Source organism: Lepeophtheirus salmonis, chromosome 9 (assembly GCF_016086655.4).
Source record: "Lepeophtheirus salmonis chromosome 9, UVic_Lsal_1.4, whole genome shotgun sequence".
NCBI lineage: Eukaryota > Metazoa > Arthropoda > Copepoda > Siphonostomatoida > Caligidae > Lepeophtheirus > Lepeophtheirus salmonis.
Window position 1 is genome coordinate 8,307,515 of NC_052139.2, and position 26,371 is coordinate 8,333,885.

Here is a 26,371-nt window from a genome sequence, read left to right on the forward strand (position 1 = left end):
TCTTTGTATTTCCATAGATATTGTCTGTAATGGGTGTAAATGACAATTTAATTCATTTAAAGTTTTATTCCACTCCAAATTTATAATTTTAATGGCAGCTGCGTTTGAAGGACAACGATCCGTCATTGTGTTTTTTATGAAATCAATTATCGTTCTTCTTACATGTTGATATATTGAACCTGTGATGGTTACATATGTTTTGCAGACATTACCGTCTGTGCATAAAATATATTTCGTATAATCGTTGGCTGTAGCTCCTGGCAATTCATCTAGAGCAGCTGATATAGAGGAATTTTGAATATTTTCATAAGAAGTAGCAGTAAATCCCAAGGTAGAATTTTTTTTGAATCTAGTAAAAATTTGGCAGTGAAGTAATCAGACAAAATACCTAATTCTATTACCATATTTTTTAGATAAGGATATGTTATCTTCAGATATAAAGAATTCTTGTAAAACCCAGGAGCATAAACCGTAGGAACTTGATTTATAATGCACGTATACACATTTAAACCAACTGAAGACTTGTAAGTATTACTGGAAGTTTTATCTGTGTTCGATGGAACAGGACATTCACATGAAGATTTTTATAATTTTTTATTTAGCAGTTAAATTCCATAATTACCTTATTTATTTTTTAATTAAATTTATTTGTAGTTCTTTCTACTTTCAAAGCTTCATCCAGAGTTTCTTGTTTAACATATTGAATTTCATCATTTTGCGCCTTATTTTTTTATAAGTTAATAATTTACGCTGTGTATTCTGTAATAACCTTTTTTTTATTGAATTTAATCATTTTATTTTATTATAGATGAAGCCGTTATAAATAATAGAAAACATTCCAAATAAGTACTTGAAATAAAGTTTTGAAAATAGTAACAGGTATCACTTTACTTTTTTATACTTGCAGTTATTTATTTTTCTAAGTTCCGGAATATCTATAAAAGAAAAATTAATAGTATTAATAATTAATAAAAGTTGCAGCACATACATAAAACTACAAAGTTAATAAATATTGTTTATTTAAATTATCCAAATTCCAAACCATATACACAATTTATTTGTGCTATATAATTAACTATTTTTATTGGTGTTTTCGAAACTAACCAAAATTAGGATACTTGATACACCAGGAGAGACATGATACAGGGTAGGAGGACACATGTTACATTGGTACAGAGTAGGATTAGAATGATATAACAGAAGGAAAACTGCCATTTGTTATGTTCAATCATTTATTTTACTTTTTATTACAGTTTGTCAGCATAAAGTAAATACTTATAATTACATAAATAAGATAAACAAATAAAACATTTACAGAAATAGAGCATAGTTAATAATAAAATTTAAAAATATCTTTTTTTTTTAATACTATTTACTGTCATTGATAATTAAAGTATAACATGAAATTAAACAAAACATAATTAAAAATAATATATTTACTGTATATATATTATACGAGTATATATAATAAAAATGGTGTGTAACAAGTCTCCTCCATAGTTTTGGAATCATAATAGATGATGTGAACTGAATATTGAAACCTTTAAGAATAATACAAAACATTTAAAATAAGATATCTTAAATAAAACGATAGCTTAATACCTATTCATAATTTCGATCTCAAAATTTATATTAAGATAATCATAATATTTACATTTTCTCCGACATACACGAAATGGGAGGGGTTTAGGGTCCATTTAACATACCTATATATAAATATAACATAATTAATCATTTGGAACACGTAAGTATTTTTATGTCCCTAGCAATAGAATCCATTGGCTTGCTCCACATGTGAGTCACAAAAGTAGTCGCAGCGAGCAACTGCCAACTCTATTACTCATGAACGAACGTAAAATTGTTCGTTGATCTATGACCGAATCATGACTCGCTTTTATAAATAAAGGAAGATGCTGTTTTTTCCTTTCGGCTGTTTTCATTAATATCCATAGAGATTTTATGAAAATAATCTGAAAAATCCAATCTTAAAACAAAGTTTGTATCATAAGAAAATTATACATGCTACAAAACAGCCACCCTGAAGATTCATGTACCTATTCAAAGATATTTTTTTTTAAATATTGAATCCCTTATAAGCAATATTGATAAAATTATTGTTAATGTTGCTAATGCTGTAAATTATTTTACACCCCTGGTAAAATAAATAATGAATGTGACTATGAAATTTATCAAATGATTTTAAGTTTTAGGAAAAAATGTCAAGGAAAAAATGGTAGGATTATAAAAAGAAAAAGTGCCTATGTGGAAAAAATGGCAAGATTCTTTTAAATTGAAATTTTCGAGGTCTGGAATCTCCGTCCAAAAAAGAGTATAATTTACTCCCTTATGAAGCCTGGTAGTTTTCCTCAGATGAATTTTTATCCCGTTGTCCCTAATGGAATTTGGAATCCGAACATCTCTTGAGGTGGATGATTAAGTTAGAAGTATCTTCCTTCGATTCCTTCTATCTTTTTTCTGGTCTTAACTCTTGGAGAACGTAGAAGTCCACTTCTTCCGGTCTTAATGATTGAAGAATGATCTTAGGCCTTAGCAATTTTCAAATTAAAGGCACATCTAAATATCAAGTTTGTCTCTTAGAATGATTAAATTGTTTAAATGTGTTGTTTTTATATATTTTTTTTTAGTAATATGGTAATAATTTCAAATTGTTGAAATACCTATTAGTATTAATTAACATATCTTAGCCTTATATCTTAATCTCAAAGTGAATGGATCCCATCATAGTTTCAACCATTGAAAATATTCATTGTAATATATAGATGAATAGATTCCTGCCTTAGGAAGGAATCTTCTCTACTATCGTATGAAGCTTAGTATGTTAGGATCGCTTCTTAGGATAAATTTTCATCCCATCGTCAACCCCGTATATATGTATCAGAAATTGAGCATCTCTTGACGAGGATTAAGTATATCGAATCTTCTCTTTTGTCCTAATTCTTAGAGTACATGGAACCATTTCTGTCTTTAATGAATGCAAATCGATCCAAGCATCTTAAAATCACATCTGAATTAATATGAGTCGCTCCATTTATTCAAATGTTTGTGAGTATTATGTTATGTTTGATATATTTCAACATTAAGATAAAAACTAAAGTATCATATTCATATTGTGATAATCCTAAGTAAACATATCTTACTTTATTGTATTTACAAATACGACATTAAGTCTCTTATTTTATTCTATTAGAATTGTAGTGTCTGGAAGAGGGCGTATGACTAGACATTGACCTATTCAACATAGCTATCTATTTTATCACAAATTGATAGATGTAACTTTTATTATTATGTAAATTCACTTTAGCAACTTTTTTGATTTTTTTTCCATGGATTAATATTTGATCTAAATTAGTCGAAAATTATGCATTATTTAAACATACATAAGCAGAAAATAACGATCGACATCACAAATGTGGTGATAGATATTTTATTCTTAAAACAACATTTTAAGGGCCGTTGAAAAACTATTAGTGTATTTAAGATCACCAGAAATTGACTAATATCCACAATGATCAAAATAAATAAAAATCTCTGTAATTGAAAGGTAAACGTATAGTTAAATAGATAAAACAGTTAAAATAAATGTAAGGCACCTACAATCTTTGGGGGCATGAAACATTCCCATAGAGGCTACTATACATACCGAAATTAATCAAATAAGACATGAGTGTTGAATAATTTTTTTAGAGCTGTTGCCCTCGTCATTTAGTATGTATTTACATTTATACAATTAATAAATTAATTGATGGGATTAAACTTTGACAAAATAATTTACATAAGTATTTGTTATACAAGTTAATGAAGTTGGAGGCGGATTCTCATTCTAAATGGGAATGAATGAAAATATAGAGTTGTAATACTTATATTCTATAAAAAAGATTACTGAAAACCATTATTGTGTATATATATATTTTTTTTCTGTTGGTCTAATGATGCTCTGTCCTCGTATTATACTTGTTCATAAATCAATGAGTCTTATTTTAAATGAATAATCCATCATTTATAATGATAATTAATAAGAAAGTGGTATTTAGTACTTCTTCCGTTCGAATTGTTGTCTTATTATTATTTTTTTTTACTAATTATGGGATGTAATAAAGAGGGATGCCTCATACTCTAGAATTGCTGTGGGCAGGAAAGAAGAAATTATTTTATTCTATGATTTTTTCCCCCTTATTTGAATTTTCCTTTCAATGATACATTTATAATTGAAATTGTTATTATAATAATGAATGTATAATTTAAGATACAATGGTCAATTATTGGCAAAGGTGGGAACTTGGACATGAGTCCATATTTTACAGTCGATCTCACAATCAATGACTCGACTTGGACTCCAAAGCTAGTTTATTGCGTCCTCAGGAAAAGACTTAACACTATGGACACTATATTATAGTAATGGACTTAAATTACGTCTGAGGATTTGATGAAAATATTCAAGGAATTGGACATGACTTGAGATTCGACGTAGACCTTCAGAATAAGAACATTTTCCCTGCTCAGATTCATGCTGTTTTGTAAGCTGTAGGAGTGGAACCAATACTGCGAAATCTTTGGAGGCTATAGGTTAAAGAAATACGTAGAAATGATTAGACACCTACTAGAATTCAAGTGTGGCCTCATTACATTTTTGAATAAGGACTTTGAAGACGACCTATTGGATAACAAATCCTACTGTTCTACATGTCATAGCCTATTAAAATGAAACAAACTAACAAAACGACATAGACTCAATCTCAATCTTTGTAAACGAAACACACTCCTTAATCTTGCTAAAAGTGAAATACGAATTGGGGATCTTCTGAAGCAAGACGCAGTAAATAATTTGAATGGTCAACTGAACAAATAGACACGTTTCACTCCTCCAATCAACTCAACAATTTGTCAAATATCCAATTAAGGTTGTTTTTAGAGCAAGATCTTACTTTTTATCATTATCAAAATCATAAGAAGCTTCCAGTGTCAAAGTTTGTGTATATTGCGAGTTCAGATAAAGTTAAGATTGTTGATGCAATTGATAGCGTTACAGTTTATTTGAAATTTATTCTTGGGTAGGAAGACCATAATTTGGAACCAAAAGAAATGATTACGAAAATTGAAAATTTGATTTTTTTCTAATGTCTCGTATAACAATAAGTTAAAATTAGCAAATTTTGCTCTCTTCATCTTCAATAAGGATAGAGGAAGACTAATATACACAATGGACCTTGTTTAAAAGTGCTATATGCGTAGTAAAATTAAGTTATGATTTTTTTATGTGTGTCTACATCCAAAAGTTATTGCATTTAATATTATAATTGTATATATCATATTGTAGCAAGTAAATGTGCATTTCATTACAGTATTCAGTGTGAAATATTATTTTTACTGGACTAAATTTTTTTCTGATAGGGCATTTAAAAAAATTATATTCATATATTTATTTAAACAGGAGTTTAGAATATAATATATTTGGTTTTTATTTGTTTATATAATGTTAATAAATTATTTTCTACATTATAGATGTTGTTTGATGGAAAGTCCTATACTTTTCCTATGAACATAATCTTTATGTATATCAAGATAATTCACTATGTTCCATGACTTGTCTCCAAATCATGCCAAGTATCCAAAATTTGATGATTCCCCTCAGCAAAAATGAGGTTGGGTGATTTCAATCTCCGTGCTTCATCCCGCCAATGAGTTCTACTCGGCCCTCTTCTTTATATATAAATATATATATCATCCCAGCCTAATCCCTTACTCTTTTGTTTCTGGTTCGAACTCATTAAATAGTAAAATTTCGATAATATATATAAAGCAAAATTAATATAAATATAATTAACCTTTATATATAGATATAAATATAGTAACAAGAACCTATATGCGTGATAAGTAATAACCTATATGTGAAAAAATTAATTTATTTAGAGACCAAACGAGTAAATTTAGAAAATTTTTGAGGTAATGGGGAGTATGTTCCTAGTATTAAATGAATTAAACATCATTACACTAGTTTGAGATAAATTAAATTTACTACAAGTTCTTTCTGGGTAAAACCAAATAAAGTTTCCCGACCGATCATAAGAAATCGAAGTACTTCATGAAAAAGATAATAAGTAATTGGATTATAGAAGAAATTGAAAAAAAATCGCGATCTAAGATAATGTATTATAAATAAACTATGTACGATTTAAAAGTATATTTTCTATCGTTCACTTTTTTGAATTCGTTATTCGTTCTACTACGAATCACAAGGTGAATTATATTTGTACTGACTCCTAGTCAAGTATTTTTTATTTATTTTTTTGGCAAAAAAAAAATTAGTTTTATCATATTCTGAGCTTCCTTTGGAGCATCATAGAATGAAAAAGTAAGCTTAATTTGAGATCTGACAGATGGAGTCATGCTACCAAGTAGGAAGGTGAGAAAAGGAAGGAGCTAAACTAAAGTAAAGAGAGATATTCTATATATTATATATGTATGTAGAATATAAATTCATAGCCCATAGGAAATGTAACAAGAGACGTAAAGTGGATTTTCACAGTGAGTATCAGAAGTCGTCCTGAGAAGAGTGTTGAGCTGAGAGTGAGTGATTGAGGGAGTATTGAATTCAAAGAAGGGAAGGTCCACCCGATTGAGTGACAAATACTGTTGAAACGAAGGAACAGGAGATAATTGATAATAATTAGTATGAGTATGACTCAGCAATTGAGTGGTAAAGGACAAGAAGGAGTCTTGATCAGATTATTAGAACTATAGTTTCCGTTGGGGAGTCCCAGTGAGCCTCGAAATGCGAAAGAGCCTACCATGGGGTATGAGCTTACTGGACCTTTTTTGTCCCGTGACTCAAGAGAGGAAATTGGTCACTTATCGATTTTTTATCCTTTTCCTCACCTTTTCGACATATGTGTGCTTCCATATGTCAAGGAAACCCATCAGTGTAGTGAAGCCAGTCCTTGCTAATTGCACTCGGGATCCCGTCACTGGAGGAATCCTTCCCAATGGAACATGCACTTCTGATTTTATCACACAATTTAATGGAAAAGGAGAGGATATCCTTTGGTTGGAAGGGATACTTGACGGGATTTATCTTATGTCATATGCAGGCTTCATGTTTATTTCCGGAATTCTTGCGGAGAGAATCAACCTCAGATATTTCCTTGCTCTAGGAGCAATATTTTCTGGATTATTCACTTATGCATTCGGCGTGGGTCGCTATTGGGGCTTCAAATCCTTCTATTACTATGCTTTTGTGCAAGTAAGATTCAAATCTATTATTCATAATAAATGCAAATTCCTTTGTATTCTAATTTAAATGTGATCAGTTTTTAGGTGGTGCCTTTCAGTCCACTGGCTGGCCTGGTGTTGTAACTGTCGTGGCTAATTGGTTTGGTAAAGCCAAAAAAGGTCTCATATTTGGAATATGGAACTCTCACACATCGATCGGCAATATTCTTGGCTCTACAATCGCTGCAGCTTTTGTTAATGATAACTGGGGATTGTCTTTCATTGTACCAGGGATGATAATTGCGGGAATGGGCTTTTTACTTTGGCTCTTTCTCGTACCTCATCCAGCAGATGTATATTTGGACGTGGATATTCAGGAATCAAGTCAGGTAAGGAATTGAGATTTCCATGTCCTCATTTGATCCTTTTCTAACATTCAAAGCATTTTTTTAATAATATTCCTTAAAATCCTCAAGGATCTAATAAATACATTTGAAGAAATCAATTTTCATTAAGGTTATGTATGTATCGCAGTGTTTCTGTAGTATCATATTATAATTTATGTCACATACTTTTAATGAGTAACACACTTGTTTATTGTATTTGTATGAGGAGTTAAATTAGAAAAGTATAGCATATTGATGTATCAATTATCTATTACTCTGCCTGTCTTGTTGGAAGTTGAATAAAGTTCAGGCCATTGATTCCCTTCTTTCAAAATAAATTTCATAATTTAAAGTACTAATATATTTGCTTCAATATTATAGTAATGTTCAAGTATGTCTAACTATGAACTTCTTCGATTTACTCATAACAAACAATGCCATCATATATTGAACGCGTGATACAGTCATGACTTTAAATCTCCAACTTATCTCATACCATAGCTTTGAGACACTCATTGACTTTTCTCTTATCATCATTATTATTGCCTAATATCCAATCAACATTTGGCTCCATTTATACACAATTGTCACCCGATATGACAATTGGAAAACTATATTTAATTTTATAGAATTTTATGTAACATACGGATGATTATAACAATAGGCCTGTGATATTTGTTATCAATCATAAATAATCCTACTTATCTATGTAGAACGATACTTTTGGAAGTTTCCACACATGATTCTAAATACATACACATAACTTTAAATATTAACGAATAACCACATTCTTCACTGTCTATTTTACTTTTTGTTTTCTTTAGTTACAAGATTCTACTCACGATACATATTCCCCAGTGGAAAAGGAATCATCTCCGTTGCTTGATGTAAGTTAATATTAAATATCATGCATTAATGTTACTACTAATCATTCCTTCAAAATAGGATGATTACTATGGTCCTCGTGAGAGACGAGGATTAGGCTATCAATCAGTGGATTCTGTAAGTAAAAGTGTTCGATAATTCAAGAAGCTTAATAAAAATTAATTAATTTTTGCGTAGTCTCCAACAACTGAAAGGAATGAACATGCTATGCTGGCTCCAGTCGAAACTGAGGAAAAGCCGATTGGATTTCTCGACGCAGTAAAAATTCCTGTAAGTTTTTATATGCTTTGTTTAATGTTAGTCTTTACACTTTGTAAAGTCTATTGAGATAATTTTATATCATATGAAATAATGACATTATTTTGATTCAAATCAAATAAATAACTCTTCTCTTCTTTAGGGAGTTATCGAGTTTTCACTCTGTCTATTCTTCGCTAAATTGGTCAGCTATACATTCTTATACTGGCTTCCAACTTTTATAAAAGACAATGGTAAGATAGTAAAAAGTAAAGGACAGATTGAAATAATACATTTTTGGAGGGGAAGACTCCTAGAACTTCTCAAGTACTCATCTTTTCTTCATTTTGAGGTTCATCTTTCGAAAGATTTAAATGTCCATATTCTTTAATGCGTTCCTTTCTTTCCTTTTTCGTCAAGGAATTGGCATTGAAGAAATGTTCGCGAAATTTATTGTCTACTCTATCAGTTTTAACGTTTTCAGAATGACACCCCTGATTCTAATAGTATCAAAAAATTAATTATATTATTTTGTATATGTAGATACGGCTTACGTTTATTTTTTCAAACACTAGGAGTCGTCGACTTGTATGACTACTAAGTATTTGTTCACAGTTTGCGCAAAGCTTTAAAGATGAATTAGAAGGTAATTTTTTTTTATTGTATTCCTCTCGATTAACTGGGTACCAGAATGCAATTCTTCCACCTAATTCAAGATGAGTTGCAGCAAAGTTTAGTAGGTCATCAATTATTTCGGATAAGTCGTAAGATATCTATAGAGAAGACGAGTAATTAATTATATAATTATACAGTATTATAAAGACCAAAAAAAATAAATAATAATAATAATACCTTGGATGGATAGTGTTGAGGTAAGTGTTCTTCAGAAATGGACACATTTTCCCTAAGTGTTCCGATTTTCTCTGTGGGTTCACGAATACCATATGGTGGATCTGCAATAATAGCTTTGAACCATGGAATTTCTCTCCACGGAGGTCTTGAATTGTCTGCTACAATTATATCCCCATAATACTTCTCCAATTGATATTGTTCGAAGTTGCCTCTCATACTCTCCTCCTTCTTTCTCTTCTTTTGTCCAACTCTGGAAGGTCTAGTACGTGCGTGCATCATTAAATAGTCAATATCTCCACCAAATGAATACCCTCCAAATTCTGACGCAGCTAGTATCAGTGATCCTGTGCCAACAAATGGATCCAACACAAGATCTCCTTTACTTACTTTAGCCAAGTTGGCCATGAGTAAGGATAACGTTGGTTCCATGGTAGTATTTCCAATGAAGAGACGGGATTTGATGGAATATTTTGTTATCAAATGTCGCTGTCCAGAGCCTATACATCGTCCAAAAAATAGGTTATGGGGGGTTTCAGGGAGATTGTTATGGTCGAACCCCGAAAACTCAAAGTGAGAATAGATATCATCGGGATTTTTCATTTTGACTTGACCTTTGAGGGGTAGGAAGCTATACCTATCGATGATACTAATTCGTTCTTCATAGGATAATTTTTTCATAAAGGCCTCACAATATATTTTGAAAGAACGATTCTTTGATGCATATTTCTCAACTTTTTCACTTGGATAAGACTTGACTCTCTTGAAGAGCTCTTCATAAGTATTACCATCTCCCCATAGCTCAATACAGTATTTAACCGAAATGCTCCTTGATAATATTTTTTGAACAAAGTCTTCATTGGGAAAATCGAGTATGACCCAGGGATCTTCACTTGATTTATGTACCCAAATTAAATCTAATCCAAAAATATTACTTATGGCTTCAAACTCGGGTATCCGAAAGCTCAAATGCTCATTTGCACACCAAAATAAATATTTCATTCTTACCTATAACAATAAAAAAAAAAAAAAAAAAAAGGGCGTCATTAAAATGAATTGTCACCATTATAATTATCATGAGATTCTTTTTTTAAAATACATTTTATTTTCTCCATTATAGGTCATAATATCAAAACTGATACTGCTGCTCTCCTCTCAACACTTTTTGATGTTGGGGGTATATTTGGAGGTGTTATTGCAGGTCTTGCTTCCGATTACTCAGGTAAAAGTGCAACCACTTGTGCTGTTATGCTGGTCTTTGCCATTCCAGTAATGCTTACTTATGAGGCCTTTGGGAGTCAATGTCATTTAGACATGAACAAAAACGATCATTGTTACACAGGCAATATCAGCTTACTAATTTTAGTTGGACTTTTAGTCAATGGACCTTACGCCTTGATTACAACAGCAGTTTCAGCACAACTAGGAAGACATCCTAGTATCGGTCATAATTCTATGGCTTTGGCAACAGTTACATCAATCATAGATGGTACTGGATCTGTTGGTGCAGCTGTTGGTCCATTGCTTGCCGGAACAATCCATGGTATCAAAAATACATTCTGGATGCTTGTAATAGCAGATATTTTAGCATTGGTGGTAAGTAAAATTTCGTATCAAAAATTATTAGTATAATTAACCCCACTTTTTTTCCGTTTCAAAGCTCTTATCTCGTTTAGTTGTTAACGATATAAAGATCTGGAGAGAAGATACAAGACGGAGTCAGAGCGAAAACATGTTAAACGATTAAAAAGTTTAATCACTCTTATTCTCTTGTTGTTATATTATATTTATTATGTATATGTAGCCAATTAATTATCTTCCAAGTATTCTAAGACGATTATTATAATATTCCTTTCGATATTATATTAACCATGTGTTGCCTCATTTCTTAGATTATCAACTCTACTCATAAAATCTGCAATTCTTTTGACATCTAAATCCTCTTTCCATTTCCCTTGTTTCTTAAAATATGATCCGACAATTAGACCATGAGCTGACATGAATTGATGAACATTCTCCTTTGTCACGCCTGAGCCAATCAATATTGGAACGTCCAATTTTTGAGATTCTACTTCTTTAAAAAGTTCTGCAGACACTTCATCCCCAGTTTCTTTCCCAGTCAATATCACCCCTTCCGTATCAAAGAATGTTGCGGCTTTTATTGTTTCTATGAGACTAATATCTGAAGTAATTGAATGAGATGAATGTTTTTTCTTTATATCACAAAGAACGGCAACATCCGATGCCCCAATGCTTTTACGAAACCTCAATATTTCCCCGGCACAAGCATCAATGTATCCTTCATCACCTATATGTCCAAAGACGTAACCCTCCGCTCGGATATACTGTAGGTTTGCAGCATGTGCCACGGAGAGAGCTTCCTTATTGGCTCCTGCGAGGATTTGTACTCCAATGGGAAGTGAAGAGGGAACTTCTTTACGAATTGTAGTTGCAACGGCTGTCATTGCAGAGACGATTTCAGGACCCACTTTTTTAAGGTAGGGTATATCATGCATATTTTCGATCAGAATGGAATCCACCCCAAGTCTACTGTAGATTAACGCCTCCTTCAAGGCAATGTCCGTTATTTGATGTATAGAAAGAGAGGAGCAAGGCGTTCCTGGAAGCGCTTTTACATGAACCATGCCTATTATATTAGAGCGAAAGAACGGAAATACTTTACGGAAAGTGTCCATCCTGAAATGATCAGATATAATTTTTAAATAAAAGTAATAGCGTAAAGAGAAATGAAACTAATACGAATACCTACTTATTTATTTAGTTATAATTATAGTATAAACTTAATCTATAAGATCGAAATTCCCAGGTCATAGGCTAATGTTTTCTTCTGTCCCCCGTGTATCAAACCTGTTTATTATTAAAATGTAAAATGATAAGGCTATGAGTACTAATACTATATGGAGGAGTACAAGCTATAATCACGCAACCTGTTCCAGTGAAACTTCTTTTTTTTATATATGATAAATTCTACATGGGAAGCTCATATGAACAATGTACAATTATAAGACAAAACAAATTGTCGTAGTTGTAATTTTATTTCAACATTACATGGTATTGTAAGACACCCTTCCATTTTGGGATAATATTTGAAATCCTAAATATGATGGATCGACTCAAAATCAAAGTAGACATATTTTAAAGGGGTTTCTAAAGTAAACTATAAAATATTATACAACTAATTATTTAAAATGAAACATTTTCCCTTCAGAAATAAAGTGCCAACTTCAGATAGGGTTTTGTACCCGATTATGTAGTAAGTTTCATTCAAATAATATGAAATATTATATCCTCCATTGATCTTAAAATAATAATGTTATGAATTATAATGATTATTATCATAGCGATGATTATGTATTTATATGTTAGTTGCCGAATAGAAAGAGATAAAAAACTTCTTACAGACTGTAACAATTACTCATATTCCTAATTGATGAGTTTAGAAGGATCAAAATAATGTAATTTTTACTAATAGGGTTAATTGAGCCGGAAGTTAGGAAATATGCATACATTTGAGTACAGAGCTGAATGGATTTGGAAATAGATTTAGCTTTATTCAGATAATATCAAATATTTTCCCATTCATGTTGCATTAATAATGTTATGAATTCAATGGGATGAACAAGATTCTTATATTTGTTACCGAAATAGAACCTATTCGAAACATCAGTTAGACTATATCAATTTTCTATATCCCCACCCATGAGCTTAAAAGGATCAAAATAATTTAATTTTTAGAACTAGGTACATCCTATTCCAATGAAGTAAAAATCATATCTGATGAATGTGTAGAGTCACATGGATTTACTCACGGAGTCAGTTTGGGACACAGAGAATATGTATATTTATCCATAATTTGGACTTGCAAATTTTTAAATAACTGCAGATTTGTAGTCAGGATTTATAAATATTATAAATTCAACCTCAAGCAACTATTCGAATCATACTTTAGAAATTAAATTTTTATTATTAGTCCCTAAAATAATAAATAAACATGAACAATTTCATTAAAACTACGCATATCTAAAAATAAACTATTTTTAATTTATAGTTTGGCATAATATTTTATTTAATACTGTTGGTGATGCCCAACCATTTGAATTATGCGACTCCAAAGCCATTTAACTCATTGTACAAATACACTCGACTCTACCTACTCTATGAATTAATTATATTAGTATCCAAAGATCAATCGAATAATAATATTTCATTATTTGAATGAAACTTACAACATAATGATCTTGTACAAACACGAACTGAAGTTGATACCTTATTTTTGAAGGACAATTTCATTAGTTGAATAATATTTTGAGCATTTTACATTAGAAACCCCTTTAATATAAATTTACTTTGATTTTGAATTATATACATTTAGTCAAGCTATCATTTTTTGGTCAAGAACAAATTTTTGGTTATGAAATATTACCCCAAAATGAAAGAGTTGCTTAAAATACCGAGTGAGGTTGAGATAAAATTACAAATATGACATATTCTATAGTCTTAAAATTGTACAAAATTCATAGGATTTCAATAAGCCGATTTTTGTTTATAAATGATATTTTCCCCACAACAGGTTGCGTGATCAGATCTTGTGCTCCTCCATATTGTATTAGAACTCATTGGATTAGGGTTTGTTAATATTTATTCTATGTCACTATTCAATGTTTTGATAAAAAAATGTATTGACGTCATTTTGTGGTCTCGGAGTTGATATTTTTACTATATAAAATTCACAAATTTCCAATAAACCTTGATAAAACTCCAACAAATGGCTTTATGAATAAAAAAAGACTTAACGCCTACATAGAATTCTACTTGATGGAAATATTATACAATTATTTGTTTGGATTGATTAAGGGCCAGAAAAGTAGGATAGATAGAGAAAAATATCATATATTATATTATGGAAGTTAATATGTGTTATGTATTAAGGTGGAACGTAAAATTGATCGTCGCCAATTTATAAATAAATAGGGAGTCGTGAAGGAGTATGTAGAAAAAGGGTATATTCTCGAGATAAGAGCAATTCAGTACTAAAAATGTTGAAGTCACGTGAAAATGCTCAATGCAGACAATAAAACAAGGTTGAGGGACGATACTATTAATAATTATAATTCCGTATAGATATCAAAATCCTTTGGGCATTTTAAAAAAAGAAACCCAAAATCAACATTGTAACCCTGACAATTTGAAGAATGTTTTGGAGGCACGGCGTTACCTCGCCAACACAAAAACATCCTTTGTTGTCAGCTGTCAATATGTCATGGCTAAAGTTGATAATATTGTAGAGAAAAACGCGTGCAAGGAGAAGGGGTATGGTATCATTGTTTAAAATACTGATGTGATTATCACCTGCCTGCTTTATTATGATTTTTGAGGGTATAACGAAAGTATTTATTAGCGAAATGTTTAATGAAGATATACTACGTATAATTGTCTTGAGACGTTTTTTATCCGTTACGTTAGATTTGAAAACGTCACACTCCATGAAATTGTAATTCATTATGAGCCTTATTCTCAGAATAATAGCTAATGAAACGACAAAGTAGAGTATTTCGAAATATATTTGAAGTTCCAAATTTAAAAAATGAAGGCTTTAATTAAATATAATCTACATACTAAAAAATAAAACAATCATACATTTATGTTGAATATACAAAATTAAACAATTGGATTCATGTAACTAATAATAACAATAAATTATATATACAGAATATTGAAATAATAGATTGATCCAAATAATTTTTTCTTGTTCTGACATCGGAATCCAGTTAAATATGTCATAACTTTAGGTTGTAAGACATAAGCGAGATTTGGAGTTTAATCAAAAAGATAATCACCCCTCTTCTTCATGTGGAAGTTGCTATATACAATTGTGCACAGGATAGATATATCTCTACCGATGAGATCTAACTAATTATTAATAATAAAGTAAATGTCAAAATCATAAAATTAGACAATAAATATATTAATAAAAAAAGGTTAGAAATAAATCTATCTTAAAGATTTAGAGCAAAAGCTAATTATGTAGTAATGCCTGGCGATATTACTCCTTATTAAGAGTATCAAAAAATATTTTTCTCCGATTATTTATGCTTATATAACAACATACTATTATCATGAAGGATATACACAATTGTTCATTATAATGCTACACCCAATGTAATAACCCCCCGTTGTTGTGCCCATTTAAGCAGTTGTTTTTAACTTTTTTCTCAGACAAAGTTAGATAGTACAAAATTCAGAGTTCCATTTCGAAATTAGTAAATATTTTATACTTTTTACTGATAACTTGATCGTCCTTTGGTGTGGATGACTCAAAACATTTTCATATGTATTTCTATAAATGACATCAGTACCAACATCCTCCATTAATTTAATGATGGTTCCTCGGGAAGGGATAGGTTTATTCGTGTATTTCTCCATAACTTTTTTGAACGTAGATGATTAGCAATTAATAATGTTATATTACATGAAATAAGCATCTTTGTGAATAGATTTAAAGTCTGACTTGATGTATTCATCATTAACTTGATTTTTTTAGATGGATATCCATGCTCTTGATATGAGATGAGGATAATGAGTGGCGTTTAATTCTAGACTGGGGACTAAAGGCACATTTATATCGACAAATCCGACAAACCATCTGTTTCTCATCCGGTTAGTATTGAATAATAAAGGCGGGAATGATAACGTTCTTGATTGATATAAGAAGATGTATATTATTTAATCAATGATGCCATTAGTATTTCTTCTCTTCTCTTCGCACGCTTTTCTATCTTACCAAAATTATCAACCTTAGTCATGGCTATTTCATAAATTATTCTTTTTCATAAATACACAAACTAAAGTAATAAATTATTCTTAAGGGTGATAATTTTGGTAAGAATAGAAAAGCGTGCGAGGAGAAGAGAAGAAATACTTATGGCATCATTGATTAAATAATATACATCTTCTTCTATCAATCATGAGCGTTATCATTCCCGCCTTTATTATTCAATATTAATATAATATTATATGCTGATAGTCGATAGAGAACTGAATAAAATGCCTAAAATAACGTCGCCTTCTGTCTGGATTTCTGAAAATGGAGGCCTATTTGGAAAATACTTACCGGATGAGAAACACATGGTTTGTCGGATTTGTCGATATAAATGTGCCTTTAGTCCCCTGTCTAGAATTACACGCCACTCATTATCCTCATCTCATAACAAGAGTATGGATATTCATCTATAAAATCAATTTGACGATAAATACATCAAGTCAGACTTTAACTTTGATCTCACAACGATGCTTATTGCATGTAATATAACCTTATCCATTGCTAATCATCTACGTTCAAAAAATTTATGGAGAAATACAAGGGTAAACATATTGGTTCCCGAGGAACCATCATTAAATTAATGGAGGATGTTGGTACTGATGTCATATATAGAAATACATATAAAAATGTTTTGAGTCATCCACACCAAATGATGATCAAGTTATCAGTAAAAAGTATGTACGAATATCGAAATGGAACTCTGAATTTTGTACTATCTCACAGTAAGTATTCAATTTTTTTTTAAATCTAACCATAAAATATGATTCTATTTTAGCTAAACATATCAAGAATTATGATACACAAGTCAGTAAAGGGCAAAAACAATTGCTTAAATGGTCACAACAACGGGGGTAGTAGCTTTGGATGGGTTGCAACTAGTTTGTCTGAGACTACTTACTTCGCTTTAAGACTTGGGTATGATAATTAGGTTTTCCAATATTACATAGTCAATAAATATTATTTTTTATCACTTAAGGCTTAGCTATGGTTGATGGGCTCCAAGAAGTGGTGTTCAGAAAACTCATAAAAGGCAAAAACAACTGTTTAAATGGTCACAACAACGAGGGTAGTTACAATGGGTGTTGTATTATAATTAACAATTGTGTATATCCTTCATGATAATAGTATGTTGTTATATAAGCATACCTAAATAACGGGGGAAATCTTTCGATACATTCGTTATACCCTCAAAAATCATAATAAAGCAGGCAGATGATAATCACATCAGTATTTTAAACAATGATACCATATGTCTTTTTTCCCCCTCCTCCTTGCACGCGTTTTTCTCTACAATATTATCAACTATTTATTCTATTCATATGCTCCGTTTCCAAAAGAACAGGAATACAATTTCTTGTTGATCCTTCGTCGTTTATAAAATATATACATTGATCATCTTATTATTTATATGAATAAATTTTGGCTATCATTTAGTAATACAAATTAAAAGCTACGCTTTTAATAATATATTACTAAGCAATAATATAATAACCTAACGAATAAAATAAAATGTAGATTTATATATTGAAAAATACACTTTAAAATGGTGAAAAAATGACGTCGATAGTCTAGGAGTACAGATGAGATTTATAGCAATTGGTCTGATTGATTTATTTGGCTAACTACAAGATCGACCTTTTTTCTTTTCTTTTCGGAGGGAAGGTTTCGTGATACAATATAAAGATAACGACGTAGAGGAGAGAAAGAATAATGCTGATCAGATCATTTAAAATCAGCTCTGACAAGGGAGGAAGGCGATAAGAAAATAAACAAGGACATTGGCAAAAATTACTACGATGTCGATCTCTAATTCTACTCTTAGTCCAACAAAGACTTACGATTATAACTCCGCAATAAATCCTTAGGATTATGCTCCGTCTTTTATAAGGCCACACAAATGTTCAATCAGGTTTTTGAATATAATTGAATCCATTTAGGAAAGGATGTTCACTGCTCAGGAATTAAATAATAATAACAACTGCTTAGGAAAAGAAACATCATTTTTCACACTACCAATTCCAAAAAAAAAAAACGGACCAGCTAAAAAATAAGCCCGATTTACATCACATAATATAACTTCGTTGAGAATTAAGTTACATATTACTCCGTGGAAAAGTAATTTAGTTATACATATTAATTATTAATTAGAATCAAGAGTAATAATATTACTTTATTTTATAATACTTTTTCTCGATATTCCCTTAAAGGAATCAAATTGGCAAGTTCTTACAATAAATAATGATTAAGTGAATATTTTTAAATTAATTGGGAATTTCGGCTCTATTTAGAGAATCGTCTCTTTCGGCTCGGCTCACTATTAAGATTGATTTTTTTGGAATTTTTTTTGCAAAAAAAATTATTTTTTGTGAACAGCTGTGAATTTTTGAAAATAACGAAGAGAACATTTTACATTTCTACATTTAAAATAACATTAGTAGATGGAAAATATCTATATATCAAATGTTAATGTAGTGATGTGCCACGAGCTGAATTGTGCTGCGTGAGTATTTTCAAATTACAAAAAAACACTTGAGGAATTACGAACTATACTTGTTATTCGCTTGAATACTCATTATTTGCCTGAATTCTCGTTACTCCCTCTAACACTTTTTGTTTGCTAAAAAAATCATATTTTTTAAAGAATTATTGAAACAATGGATCTTTATCATTGATTGGAATCATAGCTTCTTTTCGATCAAACATTTCTATACGAGGCCCAGATAACTTACTTTTTTAAGGAAATAATCATAGACTGATAGTTATAAAGTATTATTACTGATAAAATAATTTAAAGCGACTTCATGGATGTTTTCCAAGTGATGTTTAAATGAGGTCGTGCTGTTGACACCAGAAACTTTTATATTTTTGATGCATAAACTGTCGATCCCAATATTTTTATCCTTCTTAGATATATTAATAAAAATTCTAAACAATGCAAAAAAGATAATGATAGTTACAAAGTTAATACTCTAAGACTAAAATGCTGCAAGAGGAATGGGGATAAAGTTTAATCATAAATGTAAAAGGATACACCGAAAAATTTGGAGCTAGTAGAGTAAAAATCAGTTTTGAACATTCTAATTCATGTTGAGCGGTCCCTCCCTCATGCATTTAGAAATATTCATTAATCTATATTAGTACAGACAATTTTGTTGCATTGGTCTGAGGAGGAATTTTGAGTGTGTGCTTAATAAACTGCGTAATTCCCCGCAATGTGAAGTACTCCCACTAGACTAAAAACATTCAAAACAAAGATTACTTTTAGAGAGGACTGGTGCACATTTAACAAAAGTCAACATAGTGTTGTTGCCTCTGGGAAAAGATCAATTCTAAATTTAACAGAGAAAGGAAGTCAGTCTAGGAAGATTTACATATTATAATGGACTCGAAAAAGAAAAAACAGAGAATCCCACGTTTTACCACTGTGGTTTTTATGCCCACGAATCGAGTTTTTTGTGTCTTTTTTTAAATATTTATTTCATACAAATGGACAACCAATTTACGTGTATTGTTCGTGGCACATCATTACAAATAATAATAGAGCACGGAGAACACTGTAGATTGTTGCCCCTGAAAAATGAGGAGTAACTTAAAAAGTATAAACCCAAAAATAATAAACTACTACTTCGCACAATTGTAATTGCATTCATACTTAATATTTTATTATTTTCCTACCAACTGTAGATGAAGTATCAAGTACCTTTTTAGCATCGTCTCTGACTTAGATAATAAATAATGAATTAAATGTTGTGGGACCCGGAGGTTGGGTACCACTGTCTTAAGAGACCCCATTTTGATATTCCTAATTCGTAATGGCATAAGGAAATTAAGAACTAATAAATCAATGGTCCGCAGGGGGTGGGTTGGAGCTAAATTAAGGAATTTATGTATTTTTTTCCCGTCATTCGGGCAAACTTTAATTTTTTGAATAGCTATAGATTTTTGAATTTTTTTATAAAAATGTAGTATTTGAAATTTTTTTACATAAAATTGAATATTTGAAATTTAATTTTTGAAATTTTTTACTAAATTAAATTTCAAGCTTCAAACTACTTAAAATGTAATTTTTGAAGTTTTTTACTAAATTAAATTTCAAGTTTCATACTACTTAAAATTTAATTTTTGGATTTTTTTTTGTAAAAAATTTTAATTTTTCAAAACTTTTTCAAAAAAATTCCTACAAATCTAATATTTGAAATTAAAAAAAAAACATTCTAAAACAAAGCTCCCCCAAAAAAATCCCCTCAAAAAAAAAAACATATAAATATATAATCCTGCAAATTATTATAATTAATCCTTGAAATAGTTGAATGAATTATTATTGAATAATTAGTATCGAACTTGTTTTCATCAGACTAATTTGACATTCCTTTGCAAATTATATTATATTATTCAGAACGTTTATTTGGTCCTTCAAGCTCATTTTTTTATTACTCAATTATATGAATTTAGACATGAGGATGAGGGTGTCCTGTTGATATATCTTTTTGAGCTATGCAAACACAAGAGGGATCAAAATTTGCGTAATTTTACATAAATTATGAAAATAGTAAATAAAATATAATTTTCCATCGTTTGAAGGGTTTTATCAATCTTCAAATTTTTGTGAAATTCATATCTTCAGAGATTTAAACTGTATGTCTTAAATAATTGAAAAAATAATTTTGAGAGTTATTTTATGATTAAAACAAGAATGGGCACTCGGTAGAGCCTTAAAAACCTCCCCCTATGGTAATTTTCTGATGTGACTTTGACCTCTCAAAATTTAATGGCCTCTAACTGTGACCAGTCTTAGTACTAAGTTTGATCAAAGTCAATCCGTAACTTTTATTATTACATTTTATTTTATTATTAAAATGAATGATCCAAAATATAGAAAAATAATATAAGTAAACTATAATACCCAACAAAACTCAGAATTTAAACTTATTTTTGTGCCCAAAATTTGGCATGTCTACTCGAAATTCAATCTATTTCTTATATCTCGAGAACTAGCATTAGTTACACTTTGTGAAGCATCTGTTACCAGTTTAACATATCTTTCCACTGATTGCGTATGACAATGAAAATCAAGAATTTATTATTTTTCCCCATGATTTGAAGGTCCTCATTAAAAATATTTCCAAGAACAGGTGGTCTTGACATTGGTGCCACACATTAATCTTGTTGTTAAATTTTACTTTTAATGGTTTAAATATTCTGATTTTAGTGTAATTTCAGTTCCCCTTGCTTTTATTATTCTTCGCAATGCCAACTCCCGAATGTGGTCCCGCTCATCAAACAACTTACTGACAAGTAGGTTTTTTGGGTACGCAAAAAACATTTTTTTTTAAATAACAGGGTCCACAACAGACCTAATATTTTCTGGTAAAAATAAAGAGCAAACAATCAGTTCAAAAAAATGCTTTGACCCACCCTTAAAAAACGTAAAAACTAAATTTAACAGAGAAAGGAAGTCAATCTAGGGAGCTTTATATGTTATAATGGACTCGAAAAAGAAAGAACAGAGAATCCCAAGTTTTGGGGAGTTACGAGGTTTTGACGAGTTCCGATTAACACTCAGCTTTTTATGCCCACGAGTCTAATTTTTTTTTTTTTACTTCATAAAACTCGAGTACCAATGTACAATTTTTGCTCGTGGCATATCACTTTGTAAATGTCTGTGTGTGTTTCCTTCAATCATGGCCGAACCATTGAATGGATGTTCCTGCATTTTCATGTAGCTTCTTACCATAAGCGGTAGAGTTTAAACTGTATTTTGGCCAGCACTTCAACTGTACAACCTGAGAGCCAGGGTATTATGGTATATTAGGAGGCTTTCTTGATGCTCAAGGAAGAGGCGACGGAGAAATATAATTATTCTCGGTCCCATCAGTTCACCTGCACAATCCATGGGCTAGGATGTGTTATAGCATATTCGAAGGGTTCCTTGGTGCCTAGAAACACAGCGGCAGTAGAGCTTAAACTGTATTTGGGCCTAGTACTTCACCTATACAATGTGAGAACCGGGGCGTATTTTGGGATATAAGGAGATTTCCTTGATACTCACGGAAGCGTCTACAAGACTGTGAGTTCCTGTGTCAGACCCAGAATGAAGCAAGTACACCCTCATTGCGTGAACGAAGAGTGCCTATATAATACCTATATATTAGAGCGTCCTACTCATTATCAATAAAACTAACATGAGAATAATTCTTAAAATTCCGCGGTCTTTATTTTTTGTTTTATATTAAGCAGAAGGATAATTAATGTCCCGGGGAAGCCGACTCTAGTTATAATTATACTTATATTCATTTATATTTATTTCATTATGTATTTTTAAATCAATTTAGAGTACGAAATATAGGTGAGGATGCTTACTTCAGAGGAGGGAGAAGTTAACACCACGATGACCTATTAAATAATTAATGAGCAAGAAAGTGGAAAGAGCACACAGAACAACAGATGTCCATTCTAATAGTTAAACTTAGTTTTTTCTTTAACAGATCCCTCCTTTATATATAAGATATTATCCCATTTAAAATATAGTTCCAGGGGGGAGGGAGGTAAAGAAAATAAGCACGTAATTCCACAAGGTGGACCAGGGCTTAAAAGTTATTTAAAAAAGAACCACATCCTTTATGAATAACTCATAAGTCATGCTCATTAGTGATTAATAGACTTTCAGGTTTTGTAAATGCTATTTTTGTCTAAAAAATGAGTATTAATTTAGAGTTGAATGATTGTAATGAAAAAAAAAAAAACTTTTAAAAATTAGAAAAGGAAAAACATTTTTTGCATGTGCTCTTTCTCTTTTTTGTTCATCTCTATGTTAATAAATTAAAGTTTGTATGAATGTCCGAATATATGCAAACAAGTAACCGGGCACAGTGTATATATTGTTCTATGGTGTATATCATAATTATATTTTATTTAAGATATAACAACGTAGTCTTATTAATTAACTATTGTAGGCGTGTGTATATAGCATCGAACGTGTGTACAGGGTGCATTGTATATAGTGCTCCCTGATGTAAATCATATATATGTACATATTTTTGATATGAGAAATAATAATGTAGTCGTATTAATGAAATGTTGCCTGCGTGTGCATGTATAACAAGAAGAATATTTCTGCTTGTATTTGTTATAGCTAATATTTATTAGTCCCCCTAATTAATAATTAATTTATAATTCATGTGCATTTTCAGATTACTTATTTCTACTTCTTATGACTTGATTAATAGCTTGGATGAGGGGAAAAAGACTGAGAGAGCAGCTCATTCAACAAGATCTGATAAAATCCGGACTAAAAGGTTCATAGTTGGCTTGAAACGATCAATTGACACTCATTCAGACACACCAATCGCTATTTTGGCCAAGGTATGCAATGTGAACAAATGACTATCGATATGCCATCAGGACTGACTTGGGTTACTTATTTAGGGTCAGAGCCTTAAAGCATCTTCTAACAGAGCAGAATAAGGCAGACAGAATGAGCAAAGGCAAGATTCTTAATAACCAAATGAAGAGAAAAGGTAGTTACGTGCGGTTTTTTTTTGCGCGAGAAAATCTTCACGATTTACACCAAGTATGACCGTAAAAACGATAGATGGATCTCTTTGAACACTGATGAGGTACAACTAGTCATGAAGACAAAGAATTTGGCTTTGCTTATGGTCCTGGTAGTCATCATCACGGTGGGACATGTTATACCCTCACTTCTTCCAAATATACGAGATGGTGATCAAGGAAGTCTACAAGGACGCTCTCAATAACGTGGTCATCTCATGCATAAATGAGGTCACTGATGGGAACTCATGACTCAGAACCTGCTCATAACGCCAAAATGTCCCGGATTTTGACACCTCTATTCTATTGGCCAGCGAACAGTCTGGTCCTCAATCCCTGTGATTTTTACCTGTAGGACGGGGTAGGAGGATCGCCAGCAAGAATATTAATGCCTCAGTTGAGGCATTGAAGGCTTCCATCGTCTATACAACGAAGAATCTGGATCTGCAAGAGGTAGCAAGGGCTTACCTGCCATTCAGGCGCCGTGTACAGATCGTGATCAAGGACAAAGGCTTTCATTATGAATAATTGTTTTACTTTGAAAGTGGCTTTCAAATGAATAAAAATAATCAATATACAAGTCTCATAATTAGATGTTAAAGTTATTCTGGAATTACCTTGTCCACCCTGTACTATCAAAATTTCTCTATATAATGCAGTTGAATCAGAGACCAAATGGTTAATAAAATTAGTATAATAAGAAAACAAATATAAGCAAACAGGACAACAATTCGAATGGAAGAAGTGTTCATCACTACTCTGTTAATAATTATCATTACATTGATGGATTATTCATCTTAGAAAAGACTCATGGATTGACAAACACCCCTAATACGAAGAAAGAGCATAATTCTCTCATTAACCCAACATAAAACAACCAATTAGCGTGTTATAAAGTAATTCACATTGCATATTTTCGCTAAAAAAACAATTTCAACCAAAAATAAACAATAACGACGTATACACATCATTTATTTATATTTTAAGGCGACATATCCTTGTGGAAAAATTGTTTTATGCAAAAGTATTGGGCAAAATATAATAGGCGGCTCATTTGAATAAGGGTCTTAATTTAGTAGCACCAGATGTCTCGCTCCCGCCTTCTCCTTATAATAATAGTTAAATAATATTTAATACTTCTACTAAATTAATCTTTAAGGAATAGTTTTCATTAAATATGATTTTTACAAAATGTCCGTTGGTGGTCAGACCTTTGGTCCGACATTGCCAAGACCAAAACTGTTGACAGGGCCCTTTTTAAGGGGTACTGAAGAGGTAAGTACCCTAGGCTCACTCTCGACTAGGGTCTCTGCTAGGGATTTTTTGGAAAAATTTATATATATACGTATACCAAAAAAATATATTTTTAAAAAGACCATAAAAAGAGAAAAATGACTGACATTTTCTATAAACAGGTCACTCTAAAATAACATACGAGTATGTAAAATATTATTTTCTAATTTCTTAAATGTTACTTAAAATGTAATTAAAAATGGCCGCTCAATATATATTTAAATCAAAACTAGTCACTTAAATATAAGGGTACCTGAATTTTTTTCAGGTAGTAAAATAAATACTGTTTCTAATAAGCCTGGCTACTTAATCCCTTGTGTGCAATCCCTGAAGTCTATTTACACATTTTAAAGAACTGATATGTAATTTGGCTAAATCTAGGGACATATATGACTTATTCATGGATTATAATGTATTTTAATTATGTCTTGATAAAGTCAGACATCTAAATATAAACCCCCATCCAAAAAAAGATTTAATTAGTGAGGGTTATTATTGGCGTTTGTTGTCCTCATTCATCACAGTTTCTTAATTAACTTGATAATTCTTAATGAGTTATTACCTCATTAATTATTTTTTTCTCTTCTTTAAACTTGATCAAGGCCTCTTCTTCACAAAAAATAAAACTTAATACTTTGATAAAATCTTTCTTTCTTTCGAGGTCTTCATCATTTTAATCAAGGGTTTAAATTTTTTGTAACGTTTAGTGTTTATCAGAGAGGCAGATTGATATAGGTACTATATATGTTCTACAAATACAATACTTCACATCTCAGTATCTTAATCTTTCCAAAAAAACAGATTCAATATACCCAACTACAGGAGGGTCATTAAAAATGAATGTTTTACTTTGTGGTTATCCTCATAAGTTTGCCTGCGCTTCATACTTCTTTCTATCTCGAAATTGGAGACAACAACTGACGATAGTTGAAATTGAATTCTCGCAACCTTTTAATAGCAAGTAAATAACTACTGTACGTCAAGTGCAAAGTATTCCTGAGAGTAATTCTACTGTCATAATTCATGGTTGATATAAGAAAAAAGTCTTAGTTAGTGTTATTATTTAATATATGTATAAAGTACTACCCTCATTATTCTTCTT

The 26,371-nt window shown here is 31.0% G+C and overlaps 3 protein-coding genes and 2 long non-coding RNA genes across 10 annotated transcripts; 2 read left to right on the forward strand and 3 right to left on the reverse strand.

Moving 5' to 3' along the window:
• Positions 1-3,073: 3,073 nt before the first annotated feature.
• On the reverse strand, positions 3,074-4,857 carry LOC139906425 (uncharacterized). Its single transcript, XR_011781925.1, has 2 exons — positions 4,645-4,857; positions 3,074-4,578 (listed from the first exon to the last, which is right to left on the reverse strand). It is a non-coding gene; the product is annotated as an uncharacterized lncRNA (long non-coding RNA).
• A 1,374-nt stretch (positions 4,858-6,231) lies between these two features.
• On the forward strand, positions 6,232-11,453 carry MFS16 (major facilitator superfamily transporter 16). Of its 5 annotated transcripts, none has more exons than XM_040719911.2 (9): positions 6,232-6,448; positions 6,502-7,258; positions 7,326-7,616; positions 8,438-8,500; positions 8,559-8,615; positions 8,676-8,768; positions 8,899-8,989; positions 10,705-11,180; positions 11,245-11,453. In XM_040719911.2, the coding sequence occupies exons 2-9, from the start codon at positions 6,791-6,793 to the stop codon at positions 11,329-11,331; spliced, it is 1,626 nt and encodes a 541-aa protein (XP_040575845.1). In that variant the 5' UTR covers positions 6,232-6,448; positions 6,502-6,790; the 3' UTR covers positions 11,332-11,453. The 5 variants fall into 5 exon arrangements, with proteins under 5 accessions (XP_040575845.1, XP_040575846.1, XP_040575847.1 ...); XM_040719912.2 differs by having other exon boundaries at positions 6,251-6,448; positions 6,509-7,258; XM_040719913.2 differs by having other exon boundaries at positions 6,251-6,421; positions 6,487-7,258.
• On the reverse strand, positions 8,774-10,705 carry LOC121124729 (tRNA (guanine(10)-N(2))-methyltransferase homolog). The gene is made up of 3 exons (XM_040719916.2): positions 9,588-10,705; positions 9,290-9,508; positions 8,774-9,235 (listed from the first exon to the last, which is right to left on the reverse strand). Exons 1-3 carry the CDS (start codon positions 10,584-10,586, stop codon positions 9,059-9,061), a joined length of 1,395 nt encoding a protein of 464 aa, XP_040575850.1. The 5' UTR covers positions 10,587-10,705; the 3' UTR covers positions 8,774-9,058.
• LOC121124730 (uncharacterized protein F13E9.13, mitochondrial) lies at positions 10,601-12,479 on the reverse strand. Of its 2 annotated transcripts, none has more exons than XM_040719917.2 (2): positions 12,355-12,479; positions 10,601-12,281 (listed from the first exon to the last, which is right to left on the reverse strand). In XM_040719917.2, the coding sequence occupies exon 2, from the start codon at positions 12,278-12,280 to the stop codon at positions 11,450-11,452; it is 831 nt and encodes a 276-aa protein (XP_040575851.1). In that variant the 5' UTR covers position 12,281; positions 12,355-12,479; the 3' UTR covers positions 10,601-11,449. The 2 variants fall into 2 exon arrangements, with proteins under 2 accessions (XP_040575851.1, XP_040575852.1); XM_040719918.2 differs by having other exon boundaries at positions 12,351-12,458.
• A 4,224-nt stretch (positions 12,480-16,703) lies between these two features.
• LOC139906324 (uncharacterized) lies at positions 16,704-17,587 on the forward strand. Its single transcript, XR_011781771.1, has 3 exons — positions 16,704-17,147; positions 17,201-17,340; positions 17,402-17,587. It is a non-coding gene; the product is annotated as an uncharacterized lncRNA (long non-coding RNA).
• Positions 17,588-26,371: the final 8,784 nt, after the last annotated feature.